Source organism: Cherax quadricarinatus, chromosome 15, assembly GCF_038502225.1.
Source record: "Cherax quadricarinatus isolate ZL_2023a chromosome 15, ASM3850222v1, whole genome shotgun sequence".
NCBI lineage: Eukaryota > Metazoa > Arthropoda > Malacostraca > Decapoda > Parastacidae > Cherax > Cherax quadricarinatus.
Window position 1 is genome coordinate 35147943 of NC_091306.1, and position 19454 is coordinate 35167396.

The following is a 19454-nucleotide window of genomic DNA, read 5'->3' on the forward strand; positions in this document are numbered from 1 at the left end:
AGTGGATGTGTCAGCAGATGGATCTATGAAGGATGAGGTGAATCACAGAATTGATGAGGGAAAAAGGGTGAGTGGTGCACTTAGGAGTCTGTGGAGACCAAGAACTTCATCTGTGGAAGCAAAAAGAGGAATGTATGAGAGTATAGTTGTACCAACACTCTTGTATGGGTGTGAAGCATGCGTGATGAATGTTGCAATGAGGAGAAGGCTGGAGGCAGTGTAGATGTCATGTCTGAGGGCAATGTGTGGTGTGAATATCATGCAGAGAATTCGTAGTTCAGAAATTAGGATGTGTGGGATTACCAAAACTATTATCCAGAGGGCTGAGGAGGGGTTGTTGAGGTGGTTCGGAAATGTAGAGAGAATGGAACAAAGCAGAATGACTTCGAGAGTGTATAAATCTGTAGTGGAGGGAAGGCGGGGTAGGGGTCTGCCTTGGAAGGGTTGGAGGGAGGGGGTAAAGGATATTTTGTGTGCGAGGGGCTTGGACTTCCAGCAGGCGTACGTGAGCGTATTTGATAGGAGTGAATGGAGACAAATGGTTTTTAATACTTGACATGCTGTTGTTGTGAGCAAAGTAACATTTATGAAGGGATTCAGGGAAACCGGCAGGCCGGACTTGAGTCCTGGAGATTGGATGTACAGTGTCTACACTCTGAGGGAGGGGTGTTAATGTTGCAGTTTTGTAACTGTAGTGTAAAGCACCCCTCTGGCAAGACAGCGATGGAGTGAATGATGATGAAAGTTTTTCTTTTTCAGGCCACCCCGCCTTGGTGGGAATCGGCCAGTGCGTTAATAAAAAATAATAATAATTATATATATATATATATTTATTTTTTTTTTTTTTTTATTATCACACCGGCCGATTCCCACCAAGGCAGGGTGGCCCGAAAAAGAAAAACTTTCACCATCATTCACTCCATCACTGTCTTGCCAGAAGGGTGCTTTACACTACAGTTTTTAAACTGCAACATTAACACCCCTCCTTCAGAGTGCAGGCACTGTACTTCCCATCTCCAGGACTCAAGTCCGGCCTGCCGGTTTCCCTGAATCCCTTCATAAATGTTACTTTGCTCACACTCCAACAGCACGTCAAGTATTAAAAACCATTTGTCTCCATTCACTCCTATCAAACACGCTCACGCATGCCTGCTGGAAGTCCAAGCCCCTCGCACACAAAACCTCCTTTACCCCCTCCCTCCAACCCTTCCTAGGCCGACCCCTACCCCGCCTTCCTTCCACTACAGACTGATACACTCTTGAAGTCATTCTGTTTCGCTCCATTCTCTCTACATGTCCGAACCACCTCATATATATATATATATATATATATATATATATATATATATATATATATATATATATATATATATATATATATATATATATATATACATATATATATATATAATATATATATATATATAATATATATAGATAGAAATGTTAAAAGCAGGTGGGGATATAGTTTTGGAGTGGTTGGTGCAATTATTTAATAAATGTATGGAAGAGGGTAAGGTACCTAGGGATTGGCAGAGAGCATGCATAGTTCCTTTGTATAAAGGCAAAGGGGATAAAAGAGAGTGCAAAAATTATAGGGGGATAAGTCTGTTGAGTGTACCTGGTAAAGTGTATGGTAGAGTTATAATTGAAAGAATTAAGAGTAAGACGGAGAATAGGATAGCAGATGAACAAGGAGGCTTTAGGAAAGGTAGGGGGTGTGTGGACCAGGTGTTTACAGTGAAACATATAAGTGAACAGTATTTAGATAAGGCTAAAGAGGTCTTTGTGGCATTTATGGATTTGGAAAAGGCGTATGACAGGGTGGATAGGGGGGCAATGTGGCAGATGTTGCAAGTGTATGGTGTAGGAGGTAGGTTACTGAAAGCAGTGAAGAGTTTTTACGAGGATAGTGAGGCTCAAGTTAGAGTATGTAGGAAAGAGGGGAATTTTTTCCCAGTAAAAGTAGGCCTTAGACAAGGATGTGTGATGTCACCGTGGTTGTTTAATATATTTATAGATGGGGTTGTAAGAGAAGTAAATGCGAGGGTCTTGGCAAGAGGCGTGGAGTTAAAAGATAAAGAATCACACACAAAGTGGGAGTTGTCACAGCTGCTCTTTGCTGATGACACTGTGCTCTTGGGAGATTCTGAAGAGAAGTTGCAGAGATTGGTGGATGAATTTGGTAGGGTGTGCAAAAGAAGAAAATTAAAGGTGAATACAGGAAAGAGTAAGGTTATGAGGATAACAAAAAGATTAGGTGATGAAAGATTGAATATCAGATTGGAGGGAGAGAGTATGGAGGAGGTGAACGTATTCAGATATTTGGGAGTGGACGTGTCAGCGGATGGGTCTATGAAAGATGAGGTGAATCATAGAATTGATGAGGGAAAAAGAGTGAGTGGTGCACTTAGGAGTCTGTGGAGACAAAGAACTTTGTCCTTGGAGGCAAAGAGGGGAATGTATGAGAGTATAGTTTTACCAACGCTCTTATATGGGTGTGAAGCGTGGGTGATGAATGTTGCAGCGAGGAGAAGGCTGGAGGCAGTGGAGATGTCATGTCTGAGGGCAATGTGTGGTGTGAATATAATGCAGAGAATTCGTAGTTTGGAAGTTAGGAGGAGGTGCGGGATTACCAAAACTGTTGTCCAGAGGGCTGAGGAAGGGTTGTTGAGGTGGTTCGGACATGTAGAGAGAATGGAGCGAAACAGAATGACTTCAAGAGTGTATCAGTCTGTAGTGGAAGGAAGGCGGGGTAGGGGTCGGCCTAGGAAGGGTTGGAGGGAGGGGGTAAAGGAGGTTTTGTGTGCGAGGGGCTTGGACTTCCAGCAGGCATGCGTGAGCGTGTTTGATAGGAGTGAATGGAGACAAATGGTTTTTAATACTTGACGTGCTGTTGGAGTGTGAGCAAAGTAACATTTATGAAGGGATTCAGGGAAACCGGCAGGCCGGACTTGAGTCCTGGAGATGGGAAGTACAGTGCCTGCACTCTGAAGGAGGGGTGTTAATGTTGCAGTTTAAAAACTGTAGTGTAAAGCACCCTTCTGGCAAGACAGTGATGGAGTGAATGATGGTGAAAGTTTTTCTTTTTCGGGCCACCCTGCCTTGGTGGGACTCGGCCGGTGTGATAATAAAAAAAAAAAATTAAAAAATATATATATATATATATATATATATATATATATATATATATATATATATATATATATGTATATATATATATATATGCTCGGCTTAATGGAGTAGTTTGTATACTATGACTTATAAAAGTTTAATACACTAGTACAAGTAATGTTAGAGTATCAATATTTATGCATTATTTAATTGTACATGGTGATTATATTGAACGTATTTTGCAACTTACCAATTTTTACTATCACTTGAGCTCTTTTTGTTTTTTTAAATTATTACTATCGCTAAACTATTGAGAATACTTAGATATGTATAAAAATATTTGTAACAGTATGAATAGTGCCTTTACAAAGCTTCTTGAGCCATTGTAAACAACACCACCATGTATTAGGGTCCTCCATCAGTAATAATTCTAAAACTCCTTATTATCCCTTCAAAATTATTCTCAAGTATACTTCCCTGATTCAAGTGTTGAAGCACGAAGCGTTAGATTAGAACAGTATGCTGCAGTCTTTTTAGTGTGCTCTGTGACTTTTGATGGCCAGGACTTAACAAGGTTGTCTGTCACTCAGAGATACTTTAGAATTCAAAACAAAGGTAAGTAGGAGAAAAATAACAACCCACTGAGTGTGTTTCTACTCACTTGAAACAAAGGCTGCCAGAGCAATTCCTCTACCTCAGACACCCATGAACAGTTGTTGTTGTTGGCATTTTATTTTGTGAATTTGTTATAAAATATTTGATGATCAGTAAGGTTTTCGTTACATTAAAAGTAATTCCTATAAAAAATATTTAATGTATTATGAAATAAAATTTTAAATCACAGTGCTACATTATATACAACCACATGGTTCATCTTGAGGCAAAGGTATGTTTACTAACCATGGTGATGGCAATATTATATCATCATGCTCCAGCTCACAATCAGCCATAACTTTCAGTGAGGACAGGAGCCGTAACAGCTGCAAACGTTGCCGCCGCCGCAAGAAGAGCCGTGCTAATGATGAAGTAAATGGCGTGCCCAATGGAGTGGCCTTTGGGCATGCAACTGATGTGGAAATGATTGACAGCCCCCTGTGTATGGGCCACTCAGAAAATGAGTCTGACACAAAGGAAAGCACATTGGAAATTGAGAACGAAGCGTGTCATTTGTAAGTACGATTGACCCCAACATCATTGGGGGTCTAGAAACTACCTTCTTCATTGACGCAGATGCCAAGCATCGGGACTTTTGTCAGTCAGCCATTGGGATGGGCAAATAAATTGAGTAGGATATATTTCAGGACTTGGATTGCTTTTGATATTTAAAAGGCTCATGGCACCTTATTCATTTGGGACTTATTCTTATACTCTCCTTGAAGATTGCACATTACTGTACTCTACTTTCTTCTGCAGTTTGATACCTTTTTCAAAGCAACATAAAAACGAGGGAAGTGCATCAACAATTGCCCTTAATACAGCATTAGAAGACTGCAAGTTAATATAGTCACCATCATTTTGAATACCTTTATGCTCCTTGTTGTATATGGTACAATGTTTCTTCATGTCCCAACTGTAGTGTTGTAGTGCTGCTTGTAACTAATTAACCCTTTTGTGTATGTATCTGTTGTTTGATAGTCATCTTCCAGCATGTTTTGTCCTTTGTCTGTGTATTAATTTTATTGCATTTTAATTACAAATGAATCCTACAGTAGTATACTTGCAAATCTTTATGAAGAGACAAAAGTTTAAATTCAGATAAAGTTTATATCAATTGTAGGGTTCATTTGTGTGTTTGTTGACTTTGCTTTTTGTGCTGTCCAATATGTTTACATTGTAGTTTGCTTTCTGCAGCACATTTACATCAACTAAAAGACTGCCCCTTAGCAAATATTTATGTTCATTCTATCCAGACTTATTTTCTGAGCCATTAAAGTCTTCTTGTGTCATTAATCTTGCTTCAGAAACCACCCTACTAGCTCTCTAAATGTCCCATCTTTCAAATACTGTATATAGGTTTATTCCCTATTTTCATATCAAGATTTCTTCTTACACATTATAAACATCTTGTTTTACAATTGTTAACCAAAAATGAAATGATCACATTTACAGGGAGAAACATCTCACGACTTATCAGAAAAACTATTGACTATTCACCAATTTTTCTGGTCTTTCTAAAAATCCATTACAGTATTAGAGTTCCTGGGACAGCTGTGGCCATGGTCAGTTTAGTCTAATTTAAAAGATTAAGACAATTATTTTATTGTAAAATGAATAGATATGCATGATTGAAAATAATTATGTTGGTTTATTTTAATTATCCAATTTAAGTATTATTTGTTATTTTACAGTCCTGACACATAGAAGCAGTGTGATAGCAATGTGTAATTTTATGCTCATATAACACTACATTAATGATAAGGCTAAATACTGAGAATTTTTATATTAAAAATGCTGGCATTTGGCCAATGTGATCTCTAAATGAATTGCAAAATCTGACCAGTGTTGTGTATTCTGTTTCTTAATATGGTGAAAATAAATTTATATTTAACTAGTCAGTGTTAGACACCAAAATATAAAAATTCTGTGGAAAGGTGTACTCTAAAGACTATAAGATAGTGGGATTGTCACATTAGAGACATTCAAAAGTGTACTCTATAGACTATCAGATACTGGGATTATCACAATAATGGTGTCATTCGGTAAAAGGCAACGAATTACATCTTTTACAGAAGTTCTTTTAAATGCCATGAAAGTTTCTTTGCTTTGAATAATGTTGTTTTTACAATTATCAGACATGTTCAAGTGGCTTGTTTGTTTGTTTAGAATTATTCAGTGTTGTTAACAATGTATTCATTATTGATGGTTTAATATTAAATTATGCACACCATACACTAAAATATTATAATCCCATGAATATATTATGCAATTCTCCTGAACTATATTCAGTCAGCAGGGAATACAACACTAACATATTTTGGGTGTATAGTATTTAAGACTACGATTTGTGGTACTGCACAAAATGTTGCAACTTCAACTGAATCAAAAGTTCAGTTGTAAAGTACAGCCATAATTACTTATTGGTGAACTTCAGCAATATATATTTTTGTAAACTTAGAGTGTTACATTCCTGAATCATCCAGAGGGAAGAAAATATGTGAAATTACTTTTCAACTCACAAAATGGGTAATTGTTTTTACCGTTAATTTTTTTTTTTTTTTTTTTTTTACACAAAATTAATATGCTAGTTTTAATGAGGTGAAGATGTACTGATGGTTTTGATGATAAAGGGGAGGATGTTAGATACTTAATGCAGAGAAAGGCAATGAGGAAGGGACAGTGTAATGAAAACTGTATATGAAATTTAGTGAAAGACATGCACTTATAATAATAATAATAATAATAATAATAATAATAATAATAATAATGCTAATAATAATAATAATAATAATAATAATAATAATAATAATAATAATAATATTTTATTAGTTTTATTAGGACATGATACATAGCTGTACAAGGTATTATAGCAGTTGGGTGTACATGTCAAAAGCCCCTTGTATGCAGAGCATTACAGGCAGGCTTAAATTATAAAAATAAGTGGTAAAGACAACTTATATTTAGGAAAGCTACTGCTGAGTGCAGGTGAACATTTAAAATTATTTCTGAATTGTACAGTAAGAGGGTAAAAATAGCCTAAATATTGTGGACTTCCATCTTCATGCACTGGATCCTGCTGCCACATAAGCACACACACTATTTTATCTTAGTCCTGTGCTTTCATTATCCAAAATAAAAGTGGGATTGCACTCTAAATGCAATAAAACCATTGCTCAGTATACATTTAAAATTAAAATTATCATTCTTGAATATTATTGATAGGTTACTTTAAAGCTGTAGAATACAAAGCTAGGTTGAGCAGTGTCATTGCTAGTAGATTATCATAGATATACCAACTGCAGAAAATGTTACTGCCCACTTAACTCTGCATTTAGCATGAAAAATAGTTTTAGAGGTGCAAAATGTGGTAATTACTACTATTGTACTGAGGAAACCAGAGAAGAAGTGAGCAATAGGCAGAAAGGGAAAGAGAATTAATAAAACATTGAGCCGTCTACTAGAAGCAAAAACACCACTGTATATTCTCCTACCATTTATGTTAATCTTTGCTTAATGCTATTTTTTTAGTGCATTTTCACATAGCAGTGCAAGTTACATTCATACATCAGGGGACATATTCACTTAGAAACTACTTATACTTCACATAATAATTAACATCTTCTTGTATTAGCTCTTCTTGCCATCTTAATAAATAATGCTAAAATTTCCAAAAATACGAGCCTACCAAATATGCACTAAAAATGTCATGTACAAAAGGTCAATGCACATTATCCAATAACAAGTGAGGGAAAACTTAATACAAAATTCAAACATAAATACTATCCAGTAAATTGTCCCAGAGGATCAGATGCAGTACTGCAAAACAAAAAAATGCATTTGTTCAAAAATAACTACTATACAATGTAATGAGAAATGTAAAACCTAAAATCAGTAATAAATAATACTATAGAGCAAATATAGTTAAATAGCTTGAATAAGAAATAATTTATGTTTATTGATATTAAAATATAATGCAACCTCTGTATCTAAGAGAGGAATGCTGCTAGAGGTTAACTGGTGATGAATTCACAGATATGGATTTTATATTTTAATAGGAGGTTTTATTGCAAACCTGATTACTCAGACATAGTATATTATTCAAATATTTTTTACTGTTTTTAGGCCAACTGTAGTACAAATAGGTCACCTGTTTTTTTTTATATAACACTTGAACACCTCCCACCGAAGTGAAGTGACCCTAAAAAGAGGAAACACTTTTGCCATCACTCATTCAGTCATTGCCTTACCAGAAATGTGATGACATCACAGTAAAGATGGCCATCTAAACTGCATCCCTGCCCCTTTTTTACAGTGCACTGTACTTACCATCTCCAGGACTGAAGTTCTGCTAACCAGTTTCTTTGAGTTCCTTCATAAATGTTACCTTGCTCACAACACATCATGATATTTTAGATCATGTAAAATAGTAAAGCAAATATTTTTTTTATTAACACATCGGCCCAAAAAAGAAAAACTCTCATCATCATTCACTCCATCAGTGTCTTGCCAGAGGCACATTTACACTACAGTTATAAAACTACAACATTAACACCCCTCCTTCAGAGTGCAGACACTGTACTTCCCATCTCCAGGAATCAAGTCCAACCTGCTGGTTTCCCTGAATCCCTTCATAAATGTTACCTTGCTTACAATCCAACAGCACTTCAAGTCATAAAAACTATTTGTTTCCATTTGCTCCTATCTAACATGCTCATGCACGCTGCTAGAAGTCCAAGCCTCTCGCACACAATACCTCCTTTACCCCCTCTCTCCAACCTTTCCTAGGCCGACCCCTACCCCACCTTCTCTTCACTGCAGATTTATACACTCTTGAAGGTCATCCTATTTTGTTCTATCCTCTCTACATGTCCAGACCATCTCAATAACTCCTCCTCAGCCCTCTTGATAATAGTTTTAGTAATTCCGCACCTCCACCCAATCTCCAAACTACGGATTCTCTGCATTTTATTTACACCACACATTGCCCTCAGACATGACATCTCCACTGCCTCCAGCCTTCTTGTTACAACATTCACCACCTATGCCTCACACCCATACAGGAGCATTGGTATAACTATACTCTCTTACATTCCCTTCTTTGCTTTCATGGATAAAGTTCTTTGCCTCCACAGACTCCTCAGTACACCACTCACCTTCTTCCCCTCATCAATTGTATGATTCACCTCATCTTTCATAGACCCATCTGCTGACACGTCCACTCTCAGATATCTGGATACATTCACCTCCTCCATACTCTCTCCCTCCAATCTGATATCCAGTCTTCCATTACCTAATTTTTTTGTTATCCTCATCACCTTACTCTTTCCTATATTCACTTTTAATTTCCTTCTTTTACATACCCTACTAAACTCATCAACCAACCTCTGCAACTTCTCTTCAGAATCTCCCAAAAGCACAGTGTCATCAGCATAGAGCAACTGTGACAGCTCCCACTTTGTGTTAGATTCTTTATCTTTTAACCCCCACACCTCTTGCCATCACCTGAGCATTCACTTCTCTTACAACTCCATTTATAAATATATTGAACAACCATGGTGACATCACACATCCCTGTCTAAGGCCTACTTTTACTGGGAAATAATCTCCCTCTCTCCCACATACTCTAACCTGAGCCTCACTATCCTTGTAAAGACTCTTCACTGCTTTCAATAACCTACCTCCTATTCCATACATTTGCAATATCTGCCACATTACCCCCTTATCCACCCAATCATACACCTTTTCCAAATCCATAAATGCGACAAAAACCACTTTACCCTTATCTAAATACTGTTCACCTATGTGTTATACTGCAAACATTGGTCTACATACCCCCTAACCTTCTAAAGCCTCCTTGTTCATCTGCTATCCATCTTACTCTTAATTCTTTCAATAATAACTCTATCATACACTTTACTAGGTATACTCAACAAACTTATTCCCCTATAATTTCTACACTCTCTTTTGTCCCCTTTGCCTTTATACAAAGGAACTGCATGCTGTCTGCCAGTCCCTAGGTACCTTACTCTCTTCCATACATTTATTAAATAAAAACACTAGCCACTCCAATACTATATCCCCACCTTCTTTTAACATTTCTATCTTTATCCCATCATTCCCAGCTGCTTAACCCCCTTTCATTCTACCCACTGCCTCATGAACTTCCCCCTCACTTACAACTGGCTCTTCCACACTCCTATAACATGTTATTCCTCCTTGCCCTATACACGAAATCACAGCTTCCCTATCTTCATCAACATTTAACAATTCCTCAAAATATTCCCTCCATCTTCCCCATACCTCTAACTCTCCTATTTTTTAACTAACAAATCCATTTGTTCCCTAAGCTTTCTCAACTCATTAATCTCACTCCAAAACTTTTTCTTATTTTCAACAAAATTTTTTGATAACATATCACCCACTCTCTCATTTGCTCTCTTTTTACATTGCTTCACCACTCTCTTAACCTCTTTTTTTATCTCCATATACTCCTCCCTCCTTGCATCACTTCAACTTTGTAAAAACCTCTCATATGCTAACTTTTTCTCTCTTACTACTCTTTACATCATCATTCCACCAATGACTCTTCTTCCCTCCTACACCCACTTTCTGCCTCCTTTAGTTTATAAACCTTTACCTCTCTCTCTCTTACTTGATGCTTCCATTTTCCTTGTATCCCATCCACCTTTTACTCTCACTGTAGCTACAACTTAAAAGTGATCTGATATATCTGTGGCCCCTCTATAAACATGTACATCATGAAGTCTACCCAACAGTTTTTCATCTACCAATACGTAGTCCAACAAACTACTGTCATTATGCCCTATATCATATCATGTATACTTATCCTCTTTTTCATAAAAATATGTGTTACCTATAACCAAACCCCTTTCTATATGAAGTTCAGTTAAATGCTCCCTATTATCATTTACACCTGCACACCAAACTAACCTACCACACCCTCTAAATGCATCTCCTGCTTTAGCATTTAGGTCCCCTACCACGATTACTCTCTCACTTGGTTCAAAAGTTCCTACACACTCACTTAAAATCTCTTAAAATCTCTCTCCTCTACACTCCTCTCTTCTCCATGTGCATACACACTTATTATGACCCACTTTTCACATCCGGCCCTTATTTTAATCCACATAATCCTTGAATTTATACATTTATATTCCCTCTTCTCTCTCCATAACATATATATATATATATATACATACAACCTCTCCTCACTTAGCGACGTACTCATTTACCGACAACTCGGACTTACGACAGGCTCTCTGACCAGTATGCATTCCTAAATAATGCATAGTAGAGTTCATTTCCTCTATTCTGTATTATACAGTACACTAGTGTATAAACACTTAAAAATATACCAGAAATGTTATAAATGGTGCAAAGGTGACATTAAAACAATATTGAAGATGGCTGACACAAACCCACTGCTATTATAGTATCCTCCTCACTTAGTGACAGATTCATTCACCGATGTAGTCTTAGGAACAGACCTCTGTTATTAAGTGAGGAGAGGCTGTATATATATTTTTTTTTCAACAAGTCAGCCTTCTCCCACCTAGGCAGGGTGACCCAAAAAGAAAGAAAATCCCCAAAATGAAAATACTTTCATAATCATTCAACATTTTCACCTCACTCACACATAATTACTGTTTTTGCAGAGGCACCCAGATACAACAGTTCAGAAGCATATATAAAGATTTTAACAATATAAAAGTGACCTGAAATAATTACAATATCAGGGCCCCAATTATATATACATACATTCTCCTAGGGGGTAGGAGAGTTTCAGTGGGGGGAAATAAATGGGATTAAATCTGGAGTATCTGAGAGAGTTAGAGCAAAGGAAGGGGTAGCAGTAATGTTAAATGATCAGTTATGGAAGGAGAAAAGAGAATATGAATGTGTAAATTCAAGAATTATGTGGATTAAAGTAAAGGTTGGATGCGAGAAGTGGGTCATAATAAGCGTGTATGCACCTGGAGAAGAGAGGAATGCAGAGGAGAGAGAGAGATTTTGGGAGATGTTAAGTGAATGTATAGGAGCCTTTGAACCAAGTGAGAGAGTAATTGTGGTAGGGGACTTGAATGCTAAAGTAGGAGAAACTTTTAGAGAGGGTGTGGTAGGTAAGTTTGGGGTGCCAGGTGTAAATGATAACGGGAGCCCTTTGATTGAACTTTGTATAGAAAGGGGTTTAGTTATAGGTAATACATATTTTAAGAAAAAGAGGATAAATAAGTATACAAGATATGATGTAGGGCGAAATGACAGTAGTTTGTTGGATTATGTATTGGTAGATAAAAGACTGTTGAGTAGACTTCAGGATGTACATGTTTATAGAGGGGCCACAGATATATCAGATCACTTTCTAGTTGTAGCTACACTGAGAGTAAAAGGTAGATGGGATACAAGGAGAATAGAAGCATCAGGGAAGAGAGAGGTGAAGGTTTATAAACTAAAAGAGGAGGCAGTTAGGGTAAGATATAAACAGCTATTGGAGGATAGATGGGCTAATGAGAGCATAGGCAATGGGGTCGAAGAGGTATGGGGTAGGTTTAAAAATGTAGTGTTAGAGTGTTCAGCAGAAGTTTGTGGTTACAGGAAAGTGGGTGCAGGAGGGAAGAGGAGCGATTGGTGGAATGATGATGTAAAGAGAGTAGTAAGGGAGAAAAAGTTAGCATATGAGAAGTTTTTACAAAGTAGAAGTGATGCAAGGAGGGAAGAGTATATGGAGAAAAAGAGAGAGGTTAAGAGAGTGGTGAAGCAATGTAAAAAGAGAGCAAATGAGAGAGTGGGTGAGATGTTATCAACAAATTTTGTTGAAAATAAGAAAAAGTTTTGGAGTGAGATTAACAAGTTAAGAAAGCCTAGAGAACAAATGGATTTGTCAGTTAAAAATAGGAGAGGAGAGTTATTAAATGGAGAGTTAGAGGTATTGGGAAGATGGAAGGAATATTTTGAGGAATTGTTAAATGTTGATGAAGATAGGGAAGCTGTGATTTCGTGTATAGGGCAAGGAGGAATAACATCTTGTAGGAGTGAGGAAGAGCCAGTTGTGAGTGTGGGGGAAGTTCGTGAGGCAGTAGGTAAAATGAAAGGGGGTAAGGCAGCCGGGATTGATGGGATAAAGATAGAAATGTTAAAAGCAGGTGGGGATATAGTTTTGGAGTGGTTGGTGCAATTGTTTAATAAATGTATGGAAGAGGGTAAGGTACCTAGGGATTGGCAGAGAGCATGCATAGTTCCTTTGTATAAAGGCAAAGGGGATAAAAGAGAGTGCAAAAATTATAGGGGGATAAGTCTGTTGAGTGTACCTGGTAAAGTGTATGGTAGAGTTATAATTGAAAGAATTAAGAGTAAGACGGAGAATAGGATAGCAGATGAACAAGGAGGCTTTAGGAAAGGTAGGGGGTGTGTGGACCAGGTGTTTACAGTGAAACATATAAGTGAACAGTATTTAGATAAGGCTAAAGAGGTCTTTGTGGCATTTATGGATTTGGAAAAGGCGTATGACAGGGTGGATAGGGGGGCAATGTGGCAGATGTTGCAAGTGTATGGTGTAGGAGGTAGGTTACTGAAAGCAGTGAAGAGTTTTTACGAGGATAGTGAGGCTCAAGTTAGAGTATGTAGGAAAGAGGGAAATTTTTTCCCAGTAAAAGTAGGCCTTAGACAAGGATGTGTGATGTCACCGTGGTTGTTTAATATATTTATAGATGGGGTTGTAAGAGAAGTAAATGCGAGGGTCTTGGCAAGAGGCGTGGAGTTAAAAGATAAAGAATCACACACAAAGTGGGAGTTGTCACAGCTGCTCTTTGCTGATGACACTGTGCTCTTGGGAGATTCTGAAGAGAAGTTGCAGAGATTGGTGGATGAATTTGGTAGGGTGTGCAAAAGAAGAAAATTAAAGGTGAATACAGGAAAGAGTAAGGTTATGAGGATAACAAAAAGATTAGGTGATGAAAGATTGAATATCAGATTGGAGGGAGAGAGTATGGAGGAGGTGAACGTATTCAGATATTTGGGAGTGGACGTGTCAGCGGATGGGTCTATGAAAGATGAGGTGAATCATAGAATTGATGAGGGAAAAAGAGTGAGTGGTGCACTTAGGAGTCTGTGGAGACAAAGAACTTTGTCCTTGGAGGCAAAGAGGGGAATGTATGAGAGTATAGTTTTACCAACGCTCTTATATGGGTGTGAAGCGTGGGTGATGAATGTTGCAGCGAGGAGAAGGCTGGAGGCAGTGGAGATGTCATGTCTGAGGGCAATGTGTGGTGTGAATATAATGCAGAGAATTCGTAGTTTGGAAGTTAGGAGGAGGTGCGGGATTACCAAAACTGTTGTCCAGAGGGCTGAGGAAGGGTTGTTGAGGTGGTTCGGACATGTAGAGAGAATGGAGCGAAACAGAATGACTTCAAGAGTGTATCAGTCTGTAGTGGAAGGAAGGCGGGGTAGGGGTCGGCCTAGGAAGGGTTGGAGGGAGGGGGTAAAGGAGGTTTTGTGTGCGAGGGGCTTGGACTTCCAGCAGGCATGCTTGAGCGTGTTTGATAGGAGTGAATGGAGACAAATGGTTTTTAATACTTGACGTGCTGTTGGAGTGTGAGCAAAGTAACATTTATGAAGGGATTCAGGGAAACCGGCAGGCCGGACTTGAGTCCTGGAGATGGGAAGTACAGTGCCTGCACTCTGAAGGAGGGGTGTTAATGTTGCAGTTTAAAAACTGTAGTGTAGAGCACCCTTCTGGCAAGACAGTGATGGAGTGAATGATGGTGAAAGTTTTTCTTTTTCGGGCCACCCTGCCTTGGTGGGAATCGGCCGGTGTGATAAAAAAAAAAAAAAAAAAAAAAAAACATTCTCCTAGAGAATGTATGTATGTAGTGGAAGGAAGGCGGGGTAGGGGTCGGCCTAGGAAAGGTTGGAGGGAGGGGGTAAAGGAGGTTTTGTGTGCGAGGGGCTTGGACTTCCAGCAGGCATGCGTGAGCGTGTTTGATAGGAGTGAATGGAGACAAATGGTTTTTAATACTTGACGTGCTGTTGGAGTGTGAGCAAAGTAACATTTATGAAGGGATTCAGGGAAACCGGCAGGCCGGACTTGAGTCCTGGAGATGGGAAGTACAGTGCCTGCACTCTGAAGGAGGGGTGTTAATGTTGCAGTTTAAAAACTGTAGTGTAAAGCACCCGTCTGGCAAGACAGTGATGGAGTGAATGATGGTGAAAGTTTTTCTTTTTTGGGCCACCCTGCCTTGGTGGGAATCGGCCAGTGTGATAAAAAAAAAAAAAAAAAAAAAATTCTCCTAGCCCAAGTCAACACAGTGTATACCTGCCAGCATACAGTCCTCCCAAAGCTTATCAGTGCCATGAGTCATGTGTGTGGGCAAATAGAATGGGTATCATCATCACAAATTCATGAAGACTAGGAAAGTTGAATGCAGACACAGCTAATATCCCCAAAGCTGCTGGGCAAAGCTAGTCAAAAGATAATTCATAATGAGAACTGAGGAAGGTGTTTACACTATTAGATGTTATTGCTAACTGAAGCTGGGCAGGTACAGATGCCCCAACTAGTGCTTGTGTGCCACAAAAATAGAGCAATAGTGAGTGAGCAGAGGTAAAGGAAGTTGAACTGAGTGCAGTTTATTCTCTATAAGGATTACAATGCGGGGTTTACAGATTTTGGTTATTGTGTGTTTTACATGTAATAAAATACTAATTACAGAGGGGGCCACTAGAACACCTAGCAAGGCTAGGCATTTCTGACAAACTTAGATTAATTCTTAGCCCTAAATTATTACAAATTGTGGAGTAAGTTGACTAAATACTAAGTGACTAAATACTAGTTTGTGAGTGTAGCAATGTGAATGCTTTTGTTTTGGCACAATACATAGTTTCTATATTGGAGTATCACAGGCAAACTTGTGACTAGTTAGGAATCATTATTTTAAGATTAAGATACGTATTTCTGTGCTTATAGTCAAATGGGTGAGTGAGTGAGTGTAAGTGTGAACCACCAGGTGGTTTTTATGTAGTTAGTTGATGGGGTGTATCAGGGAGATAAGATGTTTTCTAACGGTAGTTTTGAAAATGATGAATGTGTCTGCAGTTCTGGAGTTTTCAGGTAGGGTGTTCCAGATTTTAGGGCCTTTGACATACATTGAATTTTTTGCAGTAGCACATGAAAAATCATAACGGAACTAAGAGAGGTAGGTATAGGTAGTGAATGCAGGTATACAATACCACCAATATTCTCTTTCCATAAAATACTGTTGAATTCCTCTATGGTAGAACCTCTCAAGATGAAAATTTGCTATAGTGGACTGGCTTCTTTAGAATGGATAAGAGAGAATTATCAATTAGTGAGGAAATGCCAGTATCCCTTAGTAAATAAAAGTCCCTTCACCTCCCACCCCATACATACCAGAGCAGGTGGCAGAAAGACAAGAAATTAAAAATCTAAACAGCAAGGTTGGTCCACTACATTAATACAAATATAATCACAGGCATAGTGAAATAGAAGAGAAAGTGCCAGACATCATCACCAGAGCAATACTGTATTACAAACCCATCAGAGTTTGGTATTTATGATTGTACACTACTCACAATTGAACAAAGAAACAGAGCTAGAGGAGTGATTTTACTAGTTTTTATATATTTGACACAGTATTTCCCATTTGTAGCTGCATAGAGTGAAGCTTGTGATATTCTATCTTCAGTATTTAGTCCATCATAAAGCTAATTAAGGTTTCCAGTAATTGTAGCACTCACTACCACTTCATGTAGCCCATGTCATTAATTTACAACTATTTACAAAGATAAACATTTTGGTATCCTTTTGGTAGTTATTTCTTAACCCTTTGACTGTCGTTGTTGTATATATACATCTTACGAACCAGTGTCGGTGACGTATTAATACTACTCCAAAATTCTAGCGGCTTCACATCAAGCGGGAGAAAGCTGGTAAGCCCACATGTGAGAGAATGGGTCTCTGTGGTCAGTGTATGCAATAAAAAAAAAATCCTGCAGCACGCAGTGCATAATGAGAAAAAAAAAACTCCGACCGTATTTTTGGATTAAAACTCCGACTGTGAGGTGTATTTTTGTATAGTATTTATGGTTGTATTCTCATTTTTTGGTCTCATTTGATACAATGGAAGACATATTATAGAAATAGAGATGATTTTGATTCTTTTCATGACGAAAAGGACCTTGAAATTGAGCTCAAATAGCGGAAATATTCGATTTTTGCAGGTGTTCAGGAGTGAACAAATGACATCACTGTCCAATAAGTTTCTAATTAACCATTCTGATATGCAGTCATGAATGGGTTGACATTATTTATACAATTATTGCAATAATGCATTAGTCTACATAACAGTAAATCTTTTATTTTTTGTGTGAATAAAAATTCAAAATAGAAAGCAAGAGTAATATAAGAGGGGCCTGGAGACATGACTAATGAGCAGAGAAAATGTTATTTTAGTGCCAGGAATGTCTGCATTGTTTATTCTGGACCCTGTTTTTAAATTGGCATCTTTTTTAATTTGCATGAAATTGGCCAAACTGCCAATTTCTGATCACTTTATTGGGTAGTTGAAATCAGCAAATGGGTGGTTTCTTGTACTCAGTCGATAAAACAAATGGAGTTCTAAAGAAATAGCTATAAGTTCGGTCGACTGGAACAATGGAATTGGCTGAGTTGGACCTGCCTCGCATAGGCCAGTAAGCCTGTTGCAGTGTTCCTTCTTTCTTATGTTCTTATGTGTATATATCACCAAGATTGGTAACTTCGCGAGAACATAATTCCATAAGTTTTCCATCAAATTTCATACTTTTGGTGTCATTACCATCGGGAAAAGATTCTCTATCATTTCATGAGAAAAAAAAATTCTTTTTTTTTTTTAATATTTTGCAACACAGAGACGCCTCAGGATTTGGGGTCTCGACAGTCAAAAGGTTAATTTTCAGTTATAGACTCATATTGTGCCACTTGATAAGGTTACCAAGTCTTCCTTGTCATTTCTTTTGTATCCTTTTAACCCTTTCAGGGTTGGTGCCATACTAGTATGGCTTGCATGCCAGGGTTGGTGCCGTTGTAATACGCAAATATTCTAGCACCTTCAAATCTAGCGAGAGAAAGCTGATAGGCTTACATATGAAAGAATGTGTCTATGTGGTCAGTGTGCATGGTATAAAAAAATCCTGCAGCACACTGCATAATGAGAAAAAAAACTCCGACCATGTTTTTGCCTTAAAACAGGGACTTTGCAGTGTATTTTCATATGGTATTTATGGTTGTATTCTAGTTTTCCTGGTCTCATTTTATAGAATGGAAGATATATTACAGAAATTGATATGACTTTGATTGGTTTCACAATGAAAAGTACCTTGAAATTGAGCTCAAAGTAGCAGAAATGTTCGATTTTTGCCAAAGTTCAAAAGTAAACAAATCATGCCACGCATCCAATACACATGTCAACTGGTGAGTCTAATATTCTTTCACAAGTGCGCTGATATTATTTATACCATTTCTACACTAATGCAGTAGTCTGCATAACAGTAAATCTTTTATTTTTTGTGAGAATAAAAATTCAAAGTGGAAAGCAAAAAAAATGTAAGAGAGGCCTGGGGATGTGACTGATGAACAGAAAAATTTTTATTTTAGTGCCAGGAATGTCTATCTTGTTTATTCTGGGCCCTATTTGGAAATTGGCATCTTTTGAAATTTGTGTGAAATTGGCAAAATTGCCAATTTCTGACCACTTTATTGGATAGTGAAATCGGTAAATGGGTAGTTTCATGTACTCATTCGATAGAAAAAAAATGGAGTTCTAGCAAAATAGTTACGATTTTTATCGACTGGTACATTGGAATTGGCTGAAAATAGGGCTCAAAGTGGGCAAAATCGCCGATGCATAAACATTGTCGAGACCGCTAACTTCGTGAGAGTATAATTCCATAAGTTTTCCATCAAATTTCATACTTTTGGCATCATTATGATTGGGAAAAGATTCTCAATCATTTCATAAGAAAAAAAATCATTTTTTTTTCGAGAAATTTCCAACCCTGAGAACAAGTTTAGGAGACGGCCTGCCGACCATGAAAGAGTTAACCCTTTCAGGGTTTTCGACGTACTAGTATGGCTTACGCACCAGGGTTATTGACGTACTAGTACACCTAAATTCTTACGCCTTCAAATCTAGCGAGAGAAAGCTGGTAGGCCTACATATGAAAGAATGGATCTATGTGGTCAATGTGCGCAGTATAAAAAAAATCCTGCAGCACACAGTGCGTAATGAGAAAAAAAAATGACCGTGTTTTTCGATTAAAACAGCTACTTTGCACTGTATTTTTGTATGGTATTTATGGTTGTATTCTAGTTTTCCTGGTCTCATTTTATAGAATGGAAGACATATTACAAAAATTGAGATGATTTTGACTGGTTTCACAATGAAAAGTACCTTGAAATTGTGCTCAAAGTAGCAGAAATGTTCGATTTTTACCACAGTTCAAAAGTAAACAAATCATGCCAAGCATCCAATACACATCAACTGGTGGGTCTAATATTCTTTCACAAGTGTGCTGATATTATTTATACCATTTCTACACTAATACAGTAGTCTTCATAACAGTAAATCTTCTAGTTTTTGTAAGAATAAAAATTCAAAGTGGAAAGC

The 19454-nt window shown here is 37.7% G+C and overlaps 1 protein-coding gene across 13 annotated transcripts in view; it reads left to right on the forward strand.

The window, feature by feature from the left end:
- LOC128692052 (Na[+]-driven anion exchanger 1) overlaps nucleotides 1-19454 on the forward strand; it is a 369866-nt gene that overhangs the window by 288995 nt on the left and 61417 nt on the right. For 11 of the 13 annotated variants that reach the window (XM_070085267.1, XM_070085266.1, XM_070085270.1 and 8 more), the window contains one exon: nucleotides 4074-4283. The exons of the other annotated variants lie outside the window; for them this stretch is intronic. In XM_070085267.1, coding sequence (XP_069941368.1) covers nucleotides 4074-4283 — 210 coding nt within the window. The remainder of the gene's footprint in view (nucleotides 1-4073; nucleotides 4284-19454) is intronic. 13 annotated transcript variants of the gene reach the window in all.